General features: G+C 37.3%; 2 protein-coding genes and 1 pseudogene across 4 annotated transcripts; 1 reads left to right on the top strand and 2 right to left on the bottom strand.

Annotated features, from left to right (window-relative positions):
- Positions 1-563: 563 nt before the first annotated feature.
- Positions 564-6,671, bottom strand: LOC109094277 (annotated as a pseudogene).
- Positions 6,672-9,759: 3,088 nt separating this feature from the next.
- On the bottom strand, positions 9,760-13,203 carry ptgr1.1 (prostaglandin reductase 1, tandem duplicate 1). Its single transcript, XM_042759824.1, has 9 exons — positions 13,057-13,203; positions 12,758-12,884; positions 12,634-12,679; positions 12,378-12,437; positions 11,774-11,941; positions 10,640-10,913; positions 10,430-10,535; positions 10,124-10,242; positions 9,760-10,003 (listed from the first exon to the last, which is right to left on the bottom strand). The coding sequence occupies exons 2-9, from the start codon at positions 12,861-12,863 to the stop codon at positions 9,893-9,895; spliced, it is 990 nt and encodes a 329-aa protein (XP_042615758.1). The 5' UTR covers positions 12,864-12,884; positions 13,057-13,203; the 3' UTR covers positions 9,760-9,892.
- A 15-nt stretch (positions 13,204-13,218) lies between these two features.
- LOC109061427 (HAUS augmin-like complex subunit 3) lies at positions 13,219-20,217 on the top strand. 3 transcript variants are annotated; one of them, XR_006160427.1, is made up of 7 exons: positions 13,219-13,441; positions 13,793-14,808; positions 15,462-15,916; positions 16,022-16,307; positions 17,823-19,011; positions 19,236-19,307; positions 19,935-20,217. XR_006160427.1 is itself a non-coding variant. In XM_042759823.1 (4 exons), the coding sequence occupies exons 1-4, from the start codon at positions 13,840-13,842 to the stop codon at positions 18,036-18,038; spliced, it is 1,926 nt and encodes a 641-aa protein (XP_042615757.1). In that variant the 5' UTR covers positions 13,740-13,839; the 3' UTR covers positions 18,039-19,080. The 3 variants fall into 3 exon arrangements, 1 of the variants encoding a protein (XP_042615757.1); XR_006160426.1 differs by lacking the exon at positions 13,219-13,441 and having other exon boundaries at positions 13,740-14,808; XM_042759823.1 differs by lacking the exons at positions 13,219-13,441; positions 19,236-19,307; positions 19,935-20,217 and having other exon boundaries at positions 13,740-14,808; positions 17,823-19,080.
- The last annotated feature ends 2,903 nt before the right edge of the window (positions 20,218-23,120 follow it).

The following is a 23,120-nucleotide window of genomic DNA, read 5'->3' on the forward strand; positions in this document are numbered from 1 at the left end:
ATGCAGCAAAATGCACCACGCCTTGAGAAAGTACTATCATAAAATGTTTGAATTTTATTTAGTTATGGTTGTGGATATTGGATCAAAAAGGATATTTAATGGTCTTTAGCTGATCTTTGATTATTATTATTGTCTTTCAGAAAAAGAAGATCTGGATACTTTCATATTTAATGTGCCACACTACAAGAGTTTCGAGGCTGAACCGTGTTTGAAACAAGAATTTTGTGGTTTGTCAAGTGGTTTTGTAAATTAAAGCTGTATTTTTTCATGTAGAAAATGAAACAGTATTAAATATATGCTGCTGCTATATACATAAACTTGTACGATGTGTAAAAATGATGATGTGATTGTCCAGTGTACATGTATATAAACTATTCTTTTCATGTTTTTATTAAAATTTTAAAACACTACTATATGAAAACCAACTGTAATTCTCATTCCTACAGTTAATTATGAAGAATTTTCAATTAAACTTTCAGTTTGTTCTACTTGCCTGTCTTAAGTGACTAATAAACATTTGACCTGAACAAATTGTACAATACAAAAATTTTGTAAAAGTCAACTTTTCATTTCCTTTAAAGTTTTTATTTCATACAAGCATAAAATACATTGGAGATTTAACAAAAGCTTTTCTGTTTCTGTATGTAAACTAAAATAAAATCGGATATAAATGTAGCAGATAAAATTAGAACGAGTTAGAGGTTGAGAATGATGTTTCTGTACTTGACTCTAACTTCTTAATAACCAATTAGTTATTACAGTGGTTGGTTTGTGTGCTTTTCTTCATTTATGCAGATTGATCTTCTCCTCCAGCTTAGATTGATTTGAACCAGAAAATTCATCAATCTGAAAAACAATTATTGAATAAGTTACAGCACAACAGGCTAAACTGCCAAAATAGCTAATAAAAAAATACTTTCTCAGAAGATCACAGAAATAGGACAGAAAACCTCCAAAGGTGATGTTTTACCTTCTTTCCATCCTTGTAGAAATGAATGTTGGCATACATTTGATGTCACAGAAACTGGCCACATCCTAGATAGAGAAAGAGAGAGTGGAGGTCAGGTCTGACTAGGTTTATTCCGTGCGATGATAAACATCTTTAATAGCGTCTTTTCATTTTGCTTAGTCTGAGCACTTTTGTAAGAGAGGGCTGAAATTACATCCGTGACAGGACGCGAAGGCTGTCGAAATTAAAAAGTCCCTGATATGATTAGAAAAATCATTTGTTTCATATTCGTTTCATCTTAAATTATGTTTCAGTCACAAAAAGGTCCGCCGGATATGTGCATTCTGTGTTATCAGAACCTTCCAAACGCTCTGCTCACATTTGCCATCCTTACCTTGTGATTTAAAATGTCAGGCAAAAAAGCATGATATTTTAAACAAATCGCAAACATGTATCAAGAATTCAGCTTTCAAATACACACACGTCCTGTCTCCCATCTGCTTTGCAACACAGTATTGTAATAAAAGCTAGTGTTTGTAACCATGACAACATGGGCAACCACCAGAGTCTCGATCTACCTCTGATAAAACTGAATGACCGCCAATATCCTTTCTGAGCGCTATCCTGTGAATCAAATAACACACTATCAGCAAGCTGTTCTAATGTGTTTGGGTCGCTTACAAAAGGTTAGGCTGTCTGTGAGTCTCCAAATACATTATACTACACCAGACATCCTTGTTGACGGAGGGAAATAGCGAGGCCAGTATTCAAATGAAAGTAATATAGTAAAACCCAGATGGTGAATCTATGAAAAAGGTGTGTTCTGCTCATTTTGCTCAGTAGTCTGTAGACTTTCGAGTGCATTCATAAGGGAAAAAAGACACCAGATGACTAACCTGTGCATCATCCACATCCACTTTTAGAAACACGACATTTTTGTTCTCTTCTTTTCAGACAGCGCCTGTGGAGGGGGAAAAATTCGATAGTAAAAAGCAAACCACAAAGCTTGCAATCAAAGCACTTCCTTTGAACTTCATATTTCATTCCTTCAGTTTCATCCGTTAAATTTGCATATGCTTTCTTTAATTGTCTAAACCAGGTACAAATCTATGTGTATTGACTGAAAGTAAAAGTAAACAACCGGTTAATTTTATGTAGGTTACATACAGTCAAACCAAAAATTATTCACACCAGATATAATATTTTATATTTTTTTTACTAGTTGGTGCAGGACACTGTAGTGCATTCATGCAAGTGAGGATAGCAAAATAAACTGTGACATACAGTATTAGGCCTATACCTAAAAATTCGTCATTAAGTGGACTACCAGTAAATTGATTAAAAATTGGTACCAAAAATTATTCACACTTTGACCTGACCCATGTTTTGCTTAAGCTAGTGTGACAAAACGTCCTCTATTGACCGGACATGTCTTCTTTTAGGACCTAAAAAGGCCGGGATTTCTAAATCGCCCCAAAATGGCTGGGATTCGGCTTTGCTTTCTACAGTCGCCAATCATTGTGTGCTGACCATTACACCACACCCCATAATTACTTTTTTCTTAATCCCGCTCCCGCTGAATTTCTGACCGTTACCAGGTGCTCCCATGATTTTTGTGTCCAGTCCCTCCTGCTCCTGCAAACATTCTAATATTGCAATTAGGAATCAGGGAGCCGCCATCAATATGCGGAGTATTAGAATCTCTTTTGAATGAGCGCTCGCTGTTCACTTTCGCAATCAAGCACTTTGTGTAAAAGAAGATCAGATATTTGTCAATGAGCTCAGGATCTGTTGAGAGCAAATCCTCCAGCATGGTCTGTGAGCCGTCTCTCCTCTCAACCCATGATCAGTCATCTCTGACTCCTGCAGCTCCTGTTGGGTGCAGGGAAGTCGCGTTTTTTTTTTTCCATGGAATTGGGCTGATCTTAAACTGTTGCCATGGGTTGATATCCCCCCGGGGGTTAAAGGTTTGAAATGTTGCAAAAATTACATTTGACTGAAATGCTTGTATTGAAATATTTTGCATTCTACCCAGGGCTTCGCTAGTGGGGTGAAAGGTGGTAACGATTAGGGCCCACGGAGAAAATCATTCACTGCTCTTGACTGAATCAATTTTTAGTTTTAACAAGAACTAATATGTATTTAATTTATAAAGTGAAGACTATGCAAAGTTATTTTACATTTGATTTTTCGGTTTCTGTACCTGAATACCTACAAAAAAGAAAAAACTAAACATTGTTTAATTTCTATCTTTGTTCTATATTTATTTGTGCTATTTACATGACTTCAAACAGGGCCCATGGGTACAACCTGCACTGGGGCCCCGCAAACCCCAGCTATGGCCCTGATTCTACCTATGATAAAATTGTCCTAGATGTTAAGTTTTGGTGAAAGAGGGCCACTGGTCGGAAGCATTTTAGCTGTGTTTATTATCAATATGCATAACAGTGACTGTAAAATATGTATTTTAGGTATGGAAATTAGATATTTTGAGTTTTGATATTTGGGATTGCGCTACTTCGGGCGCTTTTTTAAGTGTTATCTGACATTATCAAGATGAATTTGTTCTGACACAGTTTAAATAGGAGTTCTTATCATATTTTATTACCATTTTCTAAACTATAGCGAATAAACTGTGATAATGTGTGAAATGTTGAAGGTGTCTGAATTAATTTTGGTTTGACTGTATGTGGCTGAGGTTCATTTGGTTAGTTCTCAACTACACTGAAATCTCAAAATAAGATATTTCCTTTAAGGAATAAATCAGCACTCTTTTGTCTTTTATCCCTCTCTTCTTTCTTTATCAGCACTGCCTCTCATTTACATTCTGTGAATGAGTCACGCTTTGATTCTTAAGGAAGCTTCCCTGTTGGTTGCCCCAACAACACAACAACAGAGCCACTCCCAGTGATCTGGAGGCCTCTAGAGAATAAACATGACAGCTCCAGATGTCACTTTGAATCTCGGATGCAGCAGTGCATGAATGCTCACTTTATAGACTGGACCGATGATCTGGCAGGGCCCGCACCATGTAGCTGTGAAGTCCACCACTACTAACTTGTTCCCGGCATTTTTCAGAGCGTTGTCGAAGGCGTTCTGCAGAGAGACGGAGGAAAAGTTGATTCCATTTCCAAACTGACATATACTGAAATGGATGATGAGTCACAATGGCATGGTTTTCAAGCAGGGTGATTGGGACATTCAATATTTACAAAAGAGCCATAATTACAGTACCAGGAAGCTTAAAGAGAAATGAGTGCAGGTTTTGCTTTCTATATGAGATATACAAGTGCATCTCAATAAATTAGAATGTCATGGAAAAGGTCATTTATTTCAGTAATTCAACTCAAATTGTGAAACTTGTGTATTAAATAAATTAAATGCACACAGACTGAAGTAGTTTAAGTCTTTGGTTCTTTTAATTGTGATGATTTTGGCTCACTTTTAATAAAACCCCACCAATTCACTATCTCAACAAATTAGAATACTTCATAAAACCAATAAAAAAACATTTTTAGTGAATTGTTGGCCTTCTGGAAAGTATGTTCATTTACTGTACATGTACTCAATACTTGGTAGGTGCTCCTTTTGCTTTAATTACTGTCCTCAATTCGGCGTGGCATGGAGGTGATCAGTGTGTGGCACTGCTGAGGTGGTATGGAAGCCCAGGTTTCTTTGACAGTGGCCTTCAGCTCATCTGCATTTTTTGGTCTCTTGTTTCTCATTTTCCTCTTGACAATACCCCATAGATTCTCTACGGGGTTCAGGTGAGTTTGTTGGCCAGTCAAGCACACCAACACTATGGTAATTTAACCAACTTTTCGTGCTTTTGGCAGGTGCCAAATCCTGCTGGAAAATGAAATCAGCATCTTCAAGAAGCTGGTCAGCAGAAGGAAGCATGAAGTGCTCCAAAATTTCTTGGTAAACGGGTAAACTTCCACTCAACTTTCTGTTAACATGCTTGGATACAGCACTCTGTGAACAGTCAGCTTCTTTGGCAATGAATGTTTGTGGCTTACCCTCCTTGTGAAGGGTGTCAATGATTGTCTTCTGGTCAGATCAGCAGTCTTCCCCATGATTGTGTAGCCTAGTGAACCAAGCTGAGAGACCATTTTGAAGGCTAATGAAACCTTTGCAGGTGTTTTGAGTTGATTAGCTGATTGGCATGTCACCATATTCTAATTTGTTGCGATAGCGAATTGGTGGGTTTTTGATAAATGTGAGCCAAAATCATCACAATTAAAAGAACCAAAGACTTAAACTACTTCAGTCTGTGTGCACTGAATTTATTTAATACACAAGTTTCACAATTTGAGTTGAATTACTGAAATAAATGAACTTTTCCACGACATTCTAATTTATTGAGATGCACCTGTATAAGCCTACTGGGAAATACAGCTCAAATCCTTTCCTGAAATTACACTGAAGCAACACAAGCACTTAGCCTACTACTTCATTGTAAATCAATATCTTATTGAACATTTTAATGGTGATGATACAAAAATGTGTGCCTGTATTTGTATTTTATAACAATCGTTTAAACTTCATTACAACTTTGTAAGCTTCATCAAAAAAAAGTTTAATGCAAATCATATTTGAACTGCATGCAAATTAATGTTTGATACTCAAATTTTGCATGTCTAGAACCAAATCACTCCAGAAGGACACCCCATAGGACAGAAGAAGCAGCTCGATATATGGGTTCTTCAACAAAGCATTCTTTCGAATCTGATTTTATATTAACATGCGGACAAACAGGTCTGGAAGATTCGTTCATGAAACTGACTGAATCGAGCCGTGTGTCAAAGACTCACTGACTGACTCACAACTTGTCTTTGACTGACTTACAATGATTAAAAAAAAAAAAAACAGCCCAACTTAATTGTTTTTTTTGTTGTTTACTGTGAATTACATTTAGATTTAAATTCTATGTGAGTTGATGTATGGCTGAAATAAACACAAGAAATTATTTTAAAAACACCCTTATTATTACAACCGAAAACCTGTAATGAACAGTCTACAGTTTATGTGGCTTTACGTTTCAGAGCATTTAGAGTAATACACCGGGGTACCTGAAAGGAGACTACGCCATGACGTGATTATACGTGACAAAATAAAGATTCACTGAATCAGATGTAGAAATGAACTCTTGAAGAACCAGTCCTCCCACGACACTGACGACTGTTGAGGTGTTTGCACACGCGAGCTCCTTCTAAATAACAACCACGTATTAAATCATAAGTTTTATGTCCAGTTTAAAAAGTAAACGAGAACTTCTCGTTCCCTACTCTCCATTACTGTAGCTACTTTGCTTTGAGCTTCTGTAGAATACCTAGTTACTAGAAACCACAACATGTTATTGTGTGTAAACATTTCCGCAATTGAAAAATACATGCGGCTTTTTATCTTAAATATTTTTATCTAACGTTACATAAAAACTTTTTTATTAAGGTTATTATCTTACTCAAATAAGATTTTTTTATAGACAGCAGAATTCATACAAAATTTCCTATGAAGAGTTACAAAGTTAAGGTAGCAGGTGAAAGATTGTCATAATGCTCCTACCTTATCCTCAATTACGATGACCATTTTGTCTCTTCTACTGTAGCTACTAACTATATGTCTGAAAGCTCCTGCTTCATTGACAGTCAGAGTAGCAGCGCTCGCGTCACTAGCGCCGTATATGAACATTGTCACGTAGCCACGCCTTCAATGAGCACAACGATCCAATCATGGAATTATGATGTCCTGTAACCCCGCCTACCACTGCACACTACAAATAAATATAGGCTGAATATATCAGCTGAAATAGTTCAGAAAATGCGATACATGTACGTTTTTGCGCAGCTTGTGGCATAGATATTTAAATGTAACCTCTATAAGGAGTGAAACGTGTTCATTTATCTCGAAAAACAATCATTAATCCTGGTTTTGCTATGAGCAAGTCAGGATGACTTGACAGGTTCCGGGTTTACTGTACGCGAAGTGACGTCACCGAGAGTGGTGGTGTTTGCTAAACTGTAGTATGAAAAAATTGTTTGTATGCACACTGTACACACATATATTCTATAGTAAACATAGAACATTCAGTGTCTTTTGTCGACAGCTTTTAGAGGATTTTAGACACTGCACTGTCTCAGAATTGTTTATGTACATGCATGCACTCTAAGAAAAAAAAAAAAACACTGGGTTAAAAACAACCCAAGTTGGGTTGTTTTTAACCCATCTGCTGGGTATATATAGGACAGAACAAACCTGGGGTTAACTAACTTAAGAAGCTGGGTTATTAATTTTAACCCAGCAAATGGGTTGTTTATCTGCCCAAAAATGTGTTATTTAAAATACTGGGTTAATTTGATTTCATAAATGGGTTATATTTTCAAAGGTAATTTTTATTTATATTCTTTTTTAAAACATATTTTAAAGTTAAATGTACCACATGATAAACAAACTGGTCAACATTGTATTAGCTTATTTTTTTTCATTAATATTTTTTTCAGCACATTACACTTTGTAATTACACTTTACCTCAAACAAAAATTCAAGAGATTATATGAAACTAAAACAATACAATTCCATTTATAAACAGCATTCAAAACAATTGATTTCATTTTTATGGTTTGTCTTTGTAGTTGATGAACTGTAAATGTTTTAACATTTTTAAAAATTCATGAACTCCAAAATAACAACTAAAATGCTACCTCATGTACTCAAACCGGTGCTTGTTCAAAGAACCCCTTATCATCGGCTTGTAAGCATGTAGTGCAGAATGTAAAAAATTCACTGTTGGGGATTCACTTCCCTCCAACTCATAAATATTTTGAAAAAACTCCCAACTATAGAAACATTGGGTAGTTCACGTCAAAAACATGAAACGATTTGAAGCACACCTCCACTTCCCCAATCTGAGTGCTTTGCTCCTTCATTAAAACAGCTGACACGTTCTCAAAACTAACACTAATCACTAATCTTACTTAATGAGTAATAGAGAATAAAATCAGAGGGGGAACAAAATGACAACAGCAATTGTTTCGAAATGAAAATGAATCAAAATGAAACTCTTTTGGATTTTTTTAGTCACACGTCCTATTATACAGATTCACCGTGACTCATACCCTCAAATCTTCTGCATATACACTGTTAAATAAGCCTTAATCCTTAAGACAACACAACAGGAAACAGTCCTTAATAAAATGTTCTCTTGAATTCATGTCCTGTTGTTTAACTCTAGTGGCTGTAAAATCCTAATCCCTCTTCTTCTTTGGCAATTTGATTCAATGCATTTCTTTAGAATTGTTTGTGGCGTAGCAATCAAATCTTTTTGCGGTTTACCTTTTTTTAAATTCCAGAACCCAGAAGGGGAAAGATTGCAGAAATAATGAACATTATTGATCAGACAAGCTTTACATGGCTTTATTTGTAAACATATTCCAGTGAAAGACAGTTAAAATAGTCACACTTCTTGTAACATAGGCCTAGTTATTACAAAAAACAAACAAACAAAAATACTTAGCGAACAAGTATGGGATTAATTTGGATCCCTGGACATTTTAGACACAAACAGACTTAACTAGGTTATCATTCTACACATATTCAAGTTATCCAAATGTGTCACAGTGTATTTTAAGTAAAAAGACAACAGATGGATCTCCATCGCCCTTCCACATCCTTATGAAGGCAGCTGGCATGTTCTCAAAGCAAACAGTAACCACTTCCTTTCCCTTCAGTTTGCCCTGCAGGAAAACAATTCAATGTATCTAACTTAAATCTAATGTAATATAATGTAATATCTATCTTTAGCTGTCGTGTAATTATTTATTGTGAGGAGGATAAGGACCTATGAGACGGCACAAACAAATGAGCTTTTTTCATATCCTATACCGTCCTCTGGTGGTTGTAATGTGTAACAATTCAAAAGCATCGATTTTTTTTTTTTTTTTTTCTGTAGGCCTAATATCTTCTAATATTAAAATGTGAAATAGGCCTTGTGCAGCAAACCCGAATTGCCTTCATAAATAGGTGTCAGTGTCCATTAAAGTCTGAAATATAATGAACCCCTACGGAGCCATGGTGATGGAACAAAATAAGAGAAGGGAAAAAATTATATATCAATGCTTTCGCGTTCTCTCGTAAAAATATTGCATTCCCCCTGCATTGTCCCGGATCCTACCTCATATTATTTTCATCACAAAACTTTTGCAAGCAACTGCAAAAGCATTTAAATATAATTTTCCTCCCATTTCTTCCCAAGGAGCCAAGGAGCCAGGGACACAGAAATATCACTGGGACATTCAGATAGTATCTGGGTCATGATGGACCCTTCGCTTTGGTTGTAGTGTGTCCTCCATCCACAATTAGCAACCACGTAACATCCCTCAGGAAACGCTGTAACGCTCTCTGACTCTCAGACTATATTGTGGAAAACTTGTGACCCTTATCAACAGTGAAGCCTAAACAGATGGATGAAATAATAGGTTTATTGCAAAGAAACCTTATAACCATGCTTATCAAATTGTATGAGATGCATTAAAAATCTTACACACTGTCCAAAGACTGTTAATTATCTATATGCTGTTGTTCATAGGGTTCATCTAGTTCATGATGATGCATATCCTACTGAAAAATAATTTTTTTTTCATGACATAACTAACAAATACTGAATAATGCTGAGCAACAGACTTACAGTAGCAGACCTATGTTAATCTTTTGGGATCAAAATTTCCTTAATGTTTCTAATATTAGAAAAAAGTATAATTTTATTCCTGTGTTGTGCATATGTGTTCTAGAGAACGGGACAAATGTGACACTGATTTACAAAAAACAGACTTTATTTGTAAACAAAATAATGGAAACAACATGAAAACATACAATTATTAATGCAGAATCTATAACAAAAATGGCAAGATTGTTGTTTCATTAAGCAAACCACTGAAGTACTTGCCATCAGACTTTAACAATGGCTTTTCCGATGTTTTCTCCCCGCAGCATCCCCATGAACGCAGCAGGCATGTTTTCAAAGCCAACAGTAACATGTTCTTTACACTTCAGCTTTCCCTGTAAACCATCAAATCAAGAGAATCGGCATCATTATCAAAATATGAAACTAACTGAGATGAAGTATAATTGTATTTAGATCAAGCATTCTGTAGTATTAAACCAAGCATTCTGATGTACCTCTTGCACCCAGGTCAACATTCGCTTCAGTGACTCTACATTTTTATGTTCCCACCTGCCCACCAAAAAACCTTCCATTTTCAACTGCTTAAAAATCATTTGCAGGTGTGGATAAGGACCTAAAAAAGACAAACACATATTATCACTACTGTAAGTGGGCAAGAGTCCATGTCTACCCAAATCTTCATGTCTGAGACTAAACAGTTTTCGTATTATTTATACTGAGGTATTGATTCCATAGCGTAAAGGTCATTCAGAGCACCCTCTACTGGTTAAAACGAGAACTACATGAGAAGTTAACCAAACCTGTCTGTGGGGTGGTGTCATTATACAGTGATATTCCTCCACACACAGCGATACGCCCAAATGTCTTCATCTGCGGAATAGCAACACTCGAAAAAGGGCCGCCCACCTGGAAACCAAGCCAAATCAAGATTATGAAGTCTTTTTATAAAGGTATTGTCAACAGAGTTAGTTCCATAAATTATTAACCAACTAGTACCAGTCAATTCTTACATTCTCAAAGTAGCAGTCGTAACCTTCAGGTGAAGCGTTCTTCAGTACTTCCTCCAGTGAGGGGACAGTCTTGTAGTTGAAAGCCTGGTCAAAGCCCAACTCTTTCAGATATGCCACCTTGTCATCACTTCCTGCTGATCCCACAACCTTGCAACCTTTTAGTTTGGCAATTTGACCAGCTACAGAACCAACTGCCCCTGCGGCTGCATTTACCAGTAAGGTTTCTCCCGATTTGATGGCACAGACCTCCTCCAAACCGTAGAGTGCAGTCAACCTGTGGAGCACAGTTAATGTTACTTATTACATGTTCATGTATCATTTTATCATTTAGAGTTTATATGTGCTGCCTCAAATTAAAGAGGACCAAGTATATTTAGTAAATAAGCTGAAAAGGGAATTTTTTCACCCATTCACACACCAAGAATGCTAACTATAACAATATTATCTCTCACACCAGTGCGCAATAAAGTTCTGGTTTTTCTAAATGCATGTTGCAGAAATGTCATCTGCCGCTTTAAATGCACATGTAATTGAAGCCGGATGGGTTCTGATTGGCTGTCAATGTTTTCATGGTTCATCAGCTGGCAAAAAAAAAACAGTCTGAAAGTGATTCCAACAAATTGTTCTTGTATTGTTGTCATTATAGTTGTAGTTAGAATGATTATTAAAACATTATACAGTAGTTAGAGTTATCATTATTGTTCTCATCCTTGGTTTGAATCAGCTTTCACAGTTACTTAGTTCTTTATCTGCTTGAAAGTCTGACATTCTGTGCTGTTGGATGCTTCCTGTTTAAGATATGCCTTCTTTGTGTGAACAGTCAGGAAAGAATAAAACAATCCATTTGCTATCAATCAAGAACACTTCTGAGAACGTTTAAATGCAAACCAAAACGAAACTCACTAAGCAGAGAACATGTGGCTAACAAATGTTTGTTGCTTAAAACCATAACTGAATTGCAGCACACATCTGCTTTTCCCAGAATTAGTGACTACGTCAGTGATGACCTTTAATGTGCTTAAATGAAACATCAGATACTGACTAAATCACAGTGGATAAAGCGTTTGACCTACCTTCCAAAACCATCTGGAAAAAAAAAACAATTGTGGGTTGGAAAGAAGCAGTGAGTTTTACCCTGGCATCCCAATGGCTCCAAGGGCATGGGAGAGGGAGACATCCTGAGGCCAATCATCCAAGATTTTGGTGATATCGCTCCCGTTTGACACAGTATGTGTTCTCCAGCCACATCGACCAACCACATGGCAGCCCACAGGAAATGAAGGACTATTACTTTGAATCACCCTATACTCAAAATATAAGAAGAGACTTTGATTTGCAAATTAACGGATCACATTAAGTAGGTAAACGACACAAACAGAAAAGTGGTTTATAAACCATCAACTCCAATATATTTGGATGACGAGAAGGAGAGACACTGTCTCATCTTCTAAACATGAACATGTGTTATTTAACTGGTCTTGTAAAGTATTTGCACTCTTAAAGTATAAACATTAACTGCTTTGAACATTCTGCCAGTTCCTGATCTGTCGATTACAAAGTACCCTAGCTAACGGTCAGTGACTGTAAATGGGCCACAGATGCTTTTCTTTGTAATGATGCCCAGATTTTTGGAAACTTTCCCCTTTCCACAGATCAGACAGACATGGTTTCTTTCGAAATGTTGAGAAAAGAGACTGAACAGACTGAAGCGGGACAGAATGATTATTATTTCTCTTACTTGGCAACTTGAGTTCCAATCATCACATCTCCCGCTTGCATTCGAACACGGCTGAATGGACTAGAAGATATAAAATAGATAGGAAACTAGGAATTGTATATTTAGGGGAAAGAAGTAATACATCAAACAATTCATAACAAACAAAACAAGGAATAATTTTCAAACATGCAGGATCAGTATAACTTTATTTCATGTCAAAAGAACCTCAAATGCAGTCAGATGTTGTGCACCTGTTCATTACAGCTTTGTCACTCACCGCATGTAAGGGTCCACACTAAGGAACACTGCCTCCAGAAGAACCTCTGAAGAACAAGAATAAATGCCACTTGGTATGAAATAGAGCAAATATTGGAAAAATATGACATTTGAGGATCACAAACCTCCATCTCTGGGCTCAGAGAGCTGCTCTAGTTTCAGCTCAAAGTCGGTGTGTTTAGGAAAGCCCTCAAAGTGCTGCTTCAGGACCCAGGTTTTGGCTTGAACCATGACTCTCTTTGTTGAAAGCAACTGTAAAATATACGAAAAAAAATGTATCATACATGTGTAACCTTCAAAACTACAGACTGTTCCACGAAACGCAGTTGATTCGCTCACAAATCACAACAGCGATAAAAAAAAAGTAACGGTCCGAACAAGTATGTTGTAAGTAACCATAATAATTGACCACGAATTAACACAACCGTTAACACACAAAGTTCCCTGTTCCTTTACTTGCTGCTGTTGCGCACACAGTAGAGAACTTGTTTAAGGCCCTCCCACCGTCCATACACTGCTACATTATTGGCTGAATCTTAATCAGGTGACATTGTGCATCTATCTGATTGGCCGACTAGATTTGTCTATCATCTTCAATAAAGACGCTTCTTAATGTTGTTTTCAATAAAGCCACTTCTGTATATTTTTATACAGTTTCAAGCTGTGTTATAATATCATTCCATCTTCTGAGGCAAAAAAAAAAAAGGCTTTTGGAATAATATATTTGTCGAGGAACCCCACGCCATGTGACGAAAGCAAGCGCGGGCATTTCGGAAATAAGTTACATCAAAAGGGTTCTGTATTTTAAGGTATGGATGTATTTACTATATACTGTATAAAAACATGACCGAGTCGTGTCTTAAACTCTTGACTGCTGTGATGGGTCTTGTACAGTCCATTTTTTTTTCTTGATAATTATTATATTTTGAATATCTCTATATTTATACGTGTGTATGTTTGACTATGGGTCAGTACGTGTGTGTGTGTGTGTGTGTGTGTGTGTGTGTGTGTGTGTGTGTGTGTGTGTGTGTGTGTGTGTGTGTTTTCCCTATTTAAACACATTAAACAATCACCCAACATTCACCTCAGTACTGAAAAAAAACCTTGTAAATACATAAAATAAGTCGAGATTGCTTTAATGTCTTGACCATCTGCTTTAGAATAAGGGAATATCTCTGAAGTGTGAGCCAAGTTGACATAATCAGCCATGCTGGATGGGGCTCAGTTTGTTGAGGCGTTGTCACGGTTGGGTTACCCACGGGCGTCTGTGCTGAAAGGTTCAGAGTTTGACTGGTTATTTGACACAGCACCAGATAACCTGCACCTTTTACGTGTCGTCTGCAACCGCCTGAACTGCAGCAATGTTGTAACGCCAGAAGAATTGCAAGCGTACAAGGCACTCCAGGAGTCCGGGAAGCCCATACTGGATGAGGTGACACTGGGTGAGCTGCTTAAAACCTGTTTACCTGTAGATGGAGGTGTAGTGTCACAGGGCTGTTCTGCGCTGTGTGGAGGGGGAAATGTAACAATCGAGGACCTCGAGACAGAACTTCAAGCTCTCCGCAAGGAAAAGCAGCTAAAACAACGCAGACTCAATAAGCTGCAGGTGTTGGCTACCAGCTGGGTTGCAAACTCCTCTGCATCCCAAGCACTGCTGCAGGAAGGAGGCTCTACAGTAAAGGATGCCAACTCTGCCTTGGCAGCTGAAAACGCATACACCAACTCAGCTGTGGAGAACCTGTCAAAAGAGACCACCAAACTGGCTGGCTTTTTCCAAACTGACCCTCATTACCTAAGAAGTAAAGATGGAGCTGCTCCACCATTAGTTACTCAACCAGTGCTCCTCTCTCAGGTGTCTCTAGAGCCTTTCCTCCAGCAACAGGAGCAATTCACCAAAGTGTTGACTGCCTACACTCAGCGTCAGTTCTTTCAGGGCATCTCAAACATGATGGAGACCTCCACATCCAATCGCTGCCAGCTGACCAGTCTGAGCTGTTGCAGTGAGCATGAGGAAGAAGAGGATGAGGGACTAGTGGAGCTCAGGGAGAAGGAGATGGCACAACTGCAGTGGGCATACATAGTGGCACAGTACCAGCTGGTGAAAGAGAGGGCAAAGGAGCATGGTGACAAGGCAGCAAAGGAGTGGCTCATCCAGCGACTGAACAGCAGCACAGAGGTGAATATTAATTAAAAAGATAGTTTTCATGATTGGTTTATAAATGCCTTTACAGTGCCATTCAAAACATTTAAAGAGTAGTATATTATTGTTTGTTTCTTATTAACATTTATAGCAAGTTTAAAATATACTACAATAGAAAACCTTATTACTGTTCACTGTATTTTGATCAAATAAATCCAGCCTTGCTGAGTGTAACGGACTTTCAAAAAAATTTACAAATCTTACCAACCCCAAAATTTTTAACAGTAAGTATACACTGAGTTTTAGCGATTTGGTAAAATAATTTGTTCAATATGAGAAAAAAACTATTTCAAAAGCTTCTTAATCTCAGGTTATATTTCCAACCTAAGTAAGAGCTATTCTAGAGTGTTATTATTATGCCTGAAATGCACTGTTACTTACTGTTACTGATATGTATCTTTAAACTAGTTATTCATCAGCAGCACTGTGCTGTTACTTTAAATTTGTATGTGTGAAACAGCGTTTTAACCCTGTTCTACGCAAACATGTACCAAGGCAAATTTGTATGTTGATAAACACATTGCAAGGAGAATAAACTTTGTGTGTCTGACATTTTTTTAATGATAAATATTTTCTGTCCCTTGAACTGAGTATACCTCTAAATGTTTCTAATTTTCTTCCTCTCGTAGTCTCTGTGCTACTCAAAGGTGAGCAGGCTTGAGTCTGATCTACACTCTGAGATCCTCTCAATTCAGTCTGAAACTCAGTCCCTTATGTTAGACCCAGTCCGCTCTGCTTTACGAGACTGTGCCTGCCTCCTTAATATCCCAGTGGTGCGTGGTGACCTCGCTCTTCAGTTAGCCAGGCAAAATTACTGCACCTCCAGGCAAACAGAAGTTTGTGACCAGCTTCTCCGTCAGAAGGCCTTCTTCGAAGTTGTGCATCTGGCCCAGGATGCAGAGCTCCTTATGGGGAAGAGGGTGATGAAGCAGCTTGAGGAAATACTGAAGAGACTGGAGGGGGCAGCAGAAGCTGCTGCTCAGAGAGAAAACATTCTGACACAACCCCACCTAACTCAAGTGCCTTACCTTGGTTCTAATGCTAAACAACAGGTCATCAGCTCCAAGGACACAGCCTTTAGCAGGTAATCCACCGTGAGTGGAGAGAAGTTTAACTTTCAGTTTTGTACTTTGAAATGCTGGTTGAGTTTATAAGACTATATCTTCATATCTATATGTTCATCCCTCAGGTTGCTGCAGATGCTTGAGTTAGGTAAGACCCCCACGGAGAGGGAGAATCCATTCCAAACCTATGGTAGGCTGGAAACAGCGGCCTTTAAACTACAGCAGGATTTGGTCACAGTACAAGAGGCTTTGGATGGGGCCAGACGAGAGCAAGCCTATACTGGAGCTCGGATAGAAAGTGACCGAGATGTGCTCAACCAAGTGGCATACTCAGACATTGTGCAGCCTCTTCTGAGGCCGCAGGTATGTGCCATAGCCACACCTGCACTGGAGCTCTGCCCTCATGCACAGGTATGTCTTTCTGTTCTTTTTTTCAACCTCACCGCCATTTTCGACGTTTTCCCTTGTGAATCCCAAGAAACGTGAGCAGATTAAATCATCATATTCTTGACTTATAAAAAGCATGCACCTCTCAGTGGTTGGTCGTAATTGTTGGGTGGTGGGTTTTTCTGTGTTTTTTATGCACTGTGTTTTATATTTATCTGCTGTTTTAAGATTATGGCCCGGAATAACTAAATAGGGCAAATTAGTGTGAGACAACAATCAAATAAAAGCGCCGGTGGGTGTGAAAAGTTTTGCAGGTGATCTACTGACAATGTTCAAATTAAAGAACATGAACACAGCTTGCTCATATCCATAAAGAACAATGCAATTTACCAAGAGTGGCACAAAGTAGTATAGGGTCGCAAACAAGCAGAGCAAGAGATAATCAGATGCGGGTAATCCACTAACGATACAGGAGCATATTGAGCATAATGGTTAAGACAAGGGGAAAAAGAGGGTTTGCACTGACACAAGCTGTTAGTCTATCTGGCCCTTTGTGTTTTCATTCTTAGTGAAAAGGTTTAAAATTGTGTAAGGCTTCTGTTTTCTTTCCTGTCACTGCAACACCTGTCTGTGAAGCACAGATCATTGGACTGTGATATTTCTAGTCTTCTGAAAACACTGTTCTGCTGACACCCATCAAAAGCCTTTTAAAAAAGTTAATCTAGAATAAGTTTTATTAAAAATGGATCTAAAACATCCTGGCTAGGTTTTTAGTTTGATCTATTTTTATATTTTAACCTGGATTCGCCATGAAAATAGTCATAGGAGCTGGCAATAAAAACAAACACAAAATTCTTTGCAACGCATTAGATTTTTTTTTTCTTCCCTTCTCATTGGAATGCAGAATCTAAATGTATCTATGATAATCCTATTGTAGTCAATAAAAATCAATTCTATTTATCAGATGTACTTGTTCACCTCTGTACTTGTGTGCACAGAAAGTGATCAGTGTTAATGAGGAGTTCATTAGATTGGGTTATGTGTATTTCCATAACAGATTTCTTATCAAGCAGAACATGGATAATTGCAAATTGTATTTAAAGGGTTAGTTCACCCAAAAATGAAAATTGTGTCATGAATTAATCCCCCTCATGTCGTTCCAAACCCTTAAGACCTTCGTTTATCTTTGGAACACAAATTAAGATATTTTTGATTTAGTCTGAAAGCTTTCTGACCCTGCATTTACAACATGCAACTGAAATGTTTTATGGCCAAGAAAGGTATAAGGATATTGATCAAATCATTTTTGGATGAACTATCCCTTTAACTCTCTCACTCTCTCTCTCTCTCTCTCTCTCTCTCTCTCTCTCTCCAACTCTTTGTCTCACCTTCACAAACTCTCTTCCACAGCATACACTGTCATGTACATGCCATTTCCCTTCTTTGACTTTTACTCTGCCTGTCATGCTGTAGTTTGCCTCTGTACTTGACACCTCCTGCTCCGTGTTTGACTTTTTCCCACCCACTCTCTCTGTTTAGGAGCTCACAATAGTTCTAGATGAGTTGGAGGTCAAGCAGAAGACCTTGTACACATCTCTTCAGGACATAGTCTGTGACTTGAAGGCCAAACGAGGAAGGCTTGAATGCAGTGCTACCCTGAGGAGAGAGAGGGAACTGTATGTTTATTTCCATCTGGACTCAAGACAGCTCAGAAAGGCGGTGAGAGATATAGAGGCTCAAGCAGGGGTTATGTAGACTCAGAATGTAGACCGATCTCCTTTCTCTACTCCAGCCTACGATACAGAGGTCCCTGCTGCAAAAAAAAAATTATGTTATATGCAGATAAGGACATGGACCATTGTTGCTTCTGTTATGGATCTCCGTATATCTTATATACTAATTTTATTATTCTTTATTTTTACTATCTGCTAGAAGTTAATGTTCTACCTACTGTTTCACATAATTTTGCATTTGTACTTTAACAAATGTGCTGCTTCTTGTATAAATCATGTTTTTTGGTTGATTAACAGTTGTATCTTTGTGAATAAACAATTTGTAATCTCAATGTTTGAGCAAATCTTTTTGTGTGAAAGTGTTTTTCAAACTTTTTATAAATGCAGTTTGATTTTTTGCTTCAATGCATTTTAAAGAAGGCCACCTGAGAAACACCAGCCGACTACATGTATTATATTTGGAAGAGTTTAACAGCAGCCAATTATTGTGATGCATGTGCACATTTGCTCCATTTGATGTCAGATTTGAATCTAGCACCATCTGCTTAGAATGCACTGTATGTTTCTGCATGTGTGTCTACAGGGTAAAGACAGACTAGGAGATCAACAAAAATGAGATGGAGTGCTACCTCTGCAGCAGTTTGAACGCAGCACCTCTCTCTGCAGCTGCACAGAGCATCATAGCAGCCCTTCGGGTCCAGTATATGCACAGAACAAACAGACAGCTAGTGATTCAGAAACAGAACATTCTAACAGTATTAGTAACTTGAGGCTATTTATTTTATTGGCTATGAATTTTATTGGTTATTAACTTTTGAGCTAGGCTTGGTGACTTTGAGAAACTAGTTCACAAACAGGTGTTAAAAACTGTCTAAATGTTTTTCTGTCTGAGGAAATAACTTATTTACAATTACAGCCTCTGGTAGAGGGTTCAGCCTGTCTCCACAGCAGGACAGAGATGACACAAATCAAGATTTGTGTGCAGGGAAAAGCAGGTGAGTAATACCTAGAAATGATGCTTTTTACACAGCGCATATATTGAGCCAGCAATAATTTATACATTATTTCTGTAAATAAAGTAATCGTTCATTTGACTTTTTAAAATTTTTAAAAAGCTGTTTAAGTACAGTGCATTAGTCCTAGTATTGAATAAGTTTACGTTGATATTATCTTTTTTTCTGATAATTTTATCCTCTGTTTTATGTTTTTCTCTATTTAGAGACCTGGATTATAATAATCTGGTGGAAGAGTCAAACCACATAAAGTTAAAGGATGCGACCAGTGATGCGAGGTTTGCACTGTACTATGCTGGTGATATCATAAAACCCAATGTCCAGCCTTATATACTGTACCGGTATCGCAGGGAGAAGAGAGTTTACATATGTTCCAATTAAATGGCATGGGAAGCCCTCAGGTTAGATTATGTGTTATGACAGAAGCAGAGATCCATAGACTGACCTTCAGTAAGAGGAGGTGGATTCAACCAGTAAGCCTCACTGAAAAAGACCCATGTCTGATTTGCGAACAATTTGTTCCTGTAAACCAGTTCTCAGTTAAACCAACCCTGTTGTATCAAGATAATTATTAATCATTAACAAAATGCTGTTTAAAATGGGTTTAGATGATATATATATATATATATATATATATACATATATATATATATATATATATATATATATATATATATATATATATATATATATATATATATATATATATATATATATATAGCACATTACACAGCATGACATGTCAGCTTTTTTAAAAAAATGTAATGTCAGCTATAGGTACAAGCTAATGATACAACAAACAGTCAGTACCCAGACAGAAATGACCTTGGTAAGGTTTGATGACACACATGCATCCACATGCTAGTGACAATGCTGAGACACTATTTACTCTTCTTATCATCCAGGTTCTCTCCAGCCAGATGAGAATAAAATCCTGATGCCTGTTGGAGAAAGAGATGTTAAGATGGAGTCCACAGCACAGCATCCAGCCCTACTCTAAAGTAATGTACTCAGTCCTGGATGTCTTATGTCATCAGAGATGTTTTTGTTTGTTTTTTCAGATCCCAATATTGATCTTACTTATTTTCCACTTTGATTTTATTAATTGAATCAAATTTTTTAGATGTTTGACATTTGATAACAATATGATTAAGAGAGAGGAAAAAAAATAGGACTGGGAAACACTAACTACAAGGCCACAGCTCTGACATGTCTTTAACTGTATAATTTTGGTTTCTGCTTGCTGTTTTTTCACTTTCTTTGTTATTTCAGTTAATATATATATATATATATATATATTTTTAAACATCCTGACCTTTTTAAAGCTGCAAAGAACTTTTCTTCTACAAGGTGTATTCTGTGTGAAACTGTTGGTAAGAAAATGCAGCACAGGTAAAAAGTGGTCTTTAAGGGATCAGATATGAGCGTCTCTCTGTACTCAGATGGCTCAGAGTGGTGTTATTAAAAGCACTACATTACATTGTGGGAATGGAGAAGAAGCATCAGTCTACATTTATGTAAAAAAAAATTAAGTTTCTTTTGTATAGAGAAGAAAAAACACAAAAATCCCCAGGGTTCTGATGTACAGAGCATCAGAGTGATGAGGAGAACAGGCACTGACAATGAACTAAACACACACACACAATTCCAAGGACAGCATCCTTTCACCTGCTTACAGACTTATCTAGACAAAGAACACTAAATTCTTGATGTTCTAAAAATAGCATGAACATAAAAAAGCCTCAGTTTTCTGGCGATCAGTTATCTAGTGTGCAAGAATGTTTTGACCCTGAATGCTTGGTGTAGTTTATTTGAACTCCTTTCAAGGTGAAATAGCCTATTAATGAATAATGGAAGTCTCTTACTGCAGATGTCTGTTTATGTAAAGAATTCCAGGGGTTGTTCAGAGGTTGAGAAGTACCAGATGAAGGCTTGTCCTAGCAGTGGTAAAAGTGTGGGTGCATCAGCCTGAAAATTGCTTTAGAGAGCTTTATTAGTGACAGCCTGGGAACTGTGTGTACATATTCTTACTTAAGCTTTTTAAAGCTGATTAGTCTGGCACTGACAGCCACATTCTAATAAGGAGGGTTGAGTGTGGATGGCTGTCTGGTGCTGATTTAAGCTTTTTGAAGTTATGAAATTGGCTTTATTTGAATGATGTTTAAATATTTTCTGTGAAATTCTTATGTTAATTAGAGCTAGTTTGAACTTAAATGTTCTCTTCTTTAACTCTACTTGCATTTTTTTAACTCGCACAGGCTGGTGAGATTAAATCACTTCTAAACCCTCTCTTGACTATTTTATCAGGTGACTCAAGTGATCTCAAACTTGTCTCTCCTATACAATCTAATGGTGGAACTGCATAACAGGCTTCAGGTAATTAAAATGAATCTTTTCTAAATAAAGCATAATGCACACTGTTTCTCAGTTTTCCCTCATGTTCTCAAGTTTATGTCTCTTTGTCTATAGACTCAGGGGCTGTGGCAGCTCTATTCTGGCGTAGAACAAAAGATGATTCCAATTCTGGCAGGTCTAAGAAAACAGATTGTAGAGATCGAAAAGTGAACAATATAACTCAGAATTTCATCATGCTGCATTTCCCTGATCTATTCATTTAATGGTATAATAATAATAATAATAATAAGTTTATTTCCATTTTTACTTGAAACTTTTTTTTTTTTGACTGTTACAGGCATTTTTTTCCATCGTTGTGTGCACAAACATGTATATGTTTATCGTGAAATTTTGAAATTGCCACAAATGACACCATCTAAATTTTGTTTCAGATGCAGTTTCTTTTTTAATCATCTAATTTGTGAGCGAGGCACTGGAATTTGATTTATCTAATTCTTTAGCCACTTAATCTATTGAGTAAACTTTCAGTGCAGCATAGTCATTCTTTATATCTTTAAGTTTACTTTCACAGTCTGAAATGAAAAGCTATTTCAGAAGAGAGTCATATATCACTGCCTAATGAATTATATTTGGTCATGCATTTACAATAAAGCCAATAATTTTGACTTGCTGCATTAACATTGTTCCCTCTCTCTCTCTTTCTCTCTCTCTCTCTCTCTCTCTCTCTCTCTCTCACCAATGGAAAGCTATACAACGTATGTGGATAAAGATCTGATTTTCTCAGATCTGTCTTCCCTAAGGGGGAATCAAGGGTATATTGTGTGTAGTTAATATTAATGACCAAATCTACCACTGCTGGCATCTGCTTTCTCAGAAAGAACATTAGCATCTCCTCTCATATCTCTTTCCTTCTCTCTCACGAGTGTATCTATTTTATATGCATATACATATATTGTTTTCTCTAGTGCTTTGTGTATATTTATTTAATGAACTCCTGCACTCTTCACACTTCCCCCTTTTCTATAATTTTGTATATTCCTCTTATTCTCCTCCAGTTCTCTCTCTCTCTCTCTCTCTCTCTCTCTCTCTCTCTCTCTCTCTCGCTGCCTGTCTAAGCTGAAGCCGTTAGAGCAGGAGGCTCACCAGACTGCAGGTCAAAGGTTTTTGGTGTCCAGCAGTGCTCAGCTCAGACTGGTCAGTGTTTTTGAATGGCTTTTAAAATTTTGCTTGCTGTCTGCCTTGACACCATTTCTGAGCATAATCCTAGATGCCCTATGATACCCTTAAATGTTGTCTATTAGTTAGGTTTTGTTCTGTCACTAACATGTTGATGGTTAAGTGTAATTATTAGTATGTATTACAAACAGAGTTGGGTATGTGTAACACGTTACTGTAATCTAATTACTTTTTCTGGTAACGCAGTAATGTAACGCATTACATTTTAAATGTGTGTAATTTGATTACAGTTACTAAAGTCAATATAATTATGTTGTAGATAAGTGTTAAGAAAAAAAATATTTATATGCCTTTGAAAATCAAGTTTGACGGAAGCGCCGGCGCAATCACTTGCATTTTTTCTACTTTTACTAGGGTCTACTTTTATTTGTGCACACACACAATATCAACAAAAGATTGTGCTTTTGTAAAATAAAGAAAACAAACGGTGCGCTTTCAGCCGTCTCATCAGTCTCCACAAACTTCTTTCTGAAACACATCACTAAAATGAACTGACACTC

Source organism: Cyprinus carpio, chromosome A7 (genome assembly GCF_018340385.1).
Source record: "Cyprinus carpio isolate SPL01 chromosome A7, ASM1834038v1, whole genome shotgun sequence".
Taxonomy (NCBI): Eukaryota; Metazoa; Chordata; class Actinopteri; order Cypriniformes; family Cyprinidae; genus Cyprinus; species Cyprinus carpio.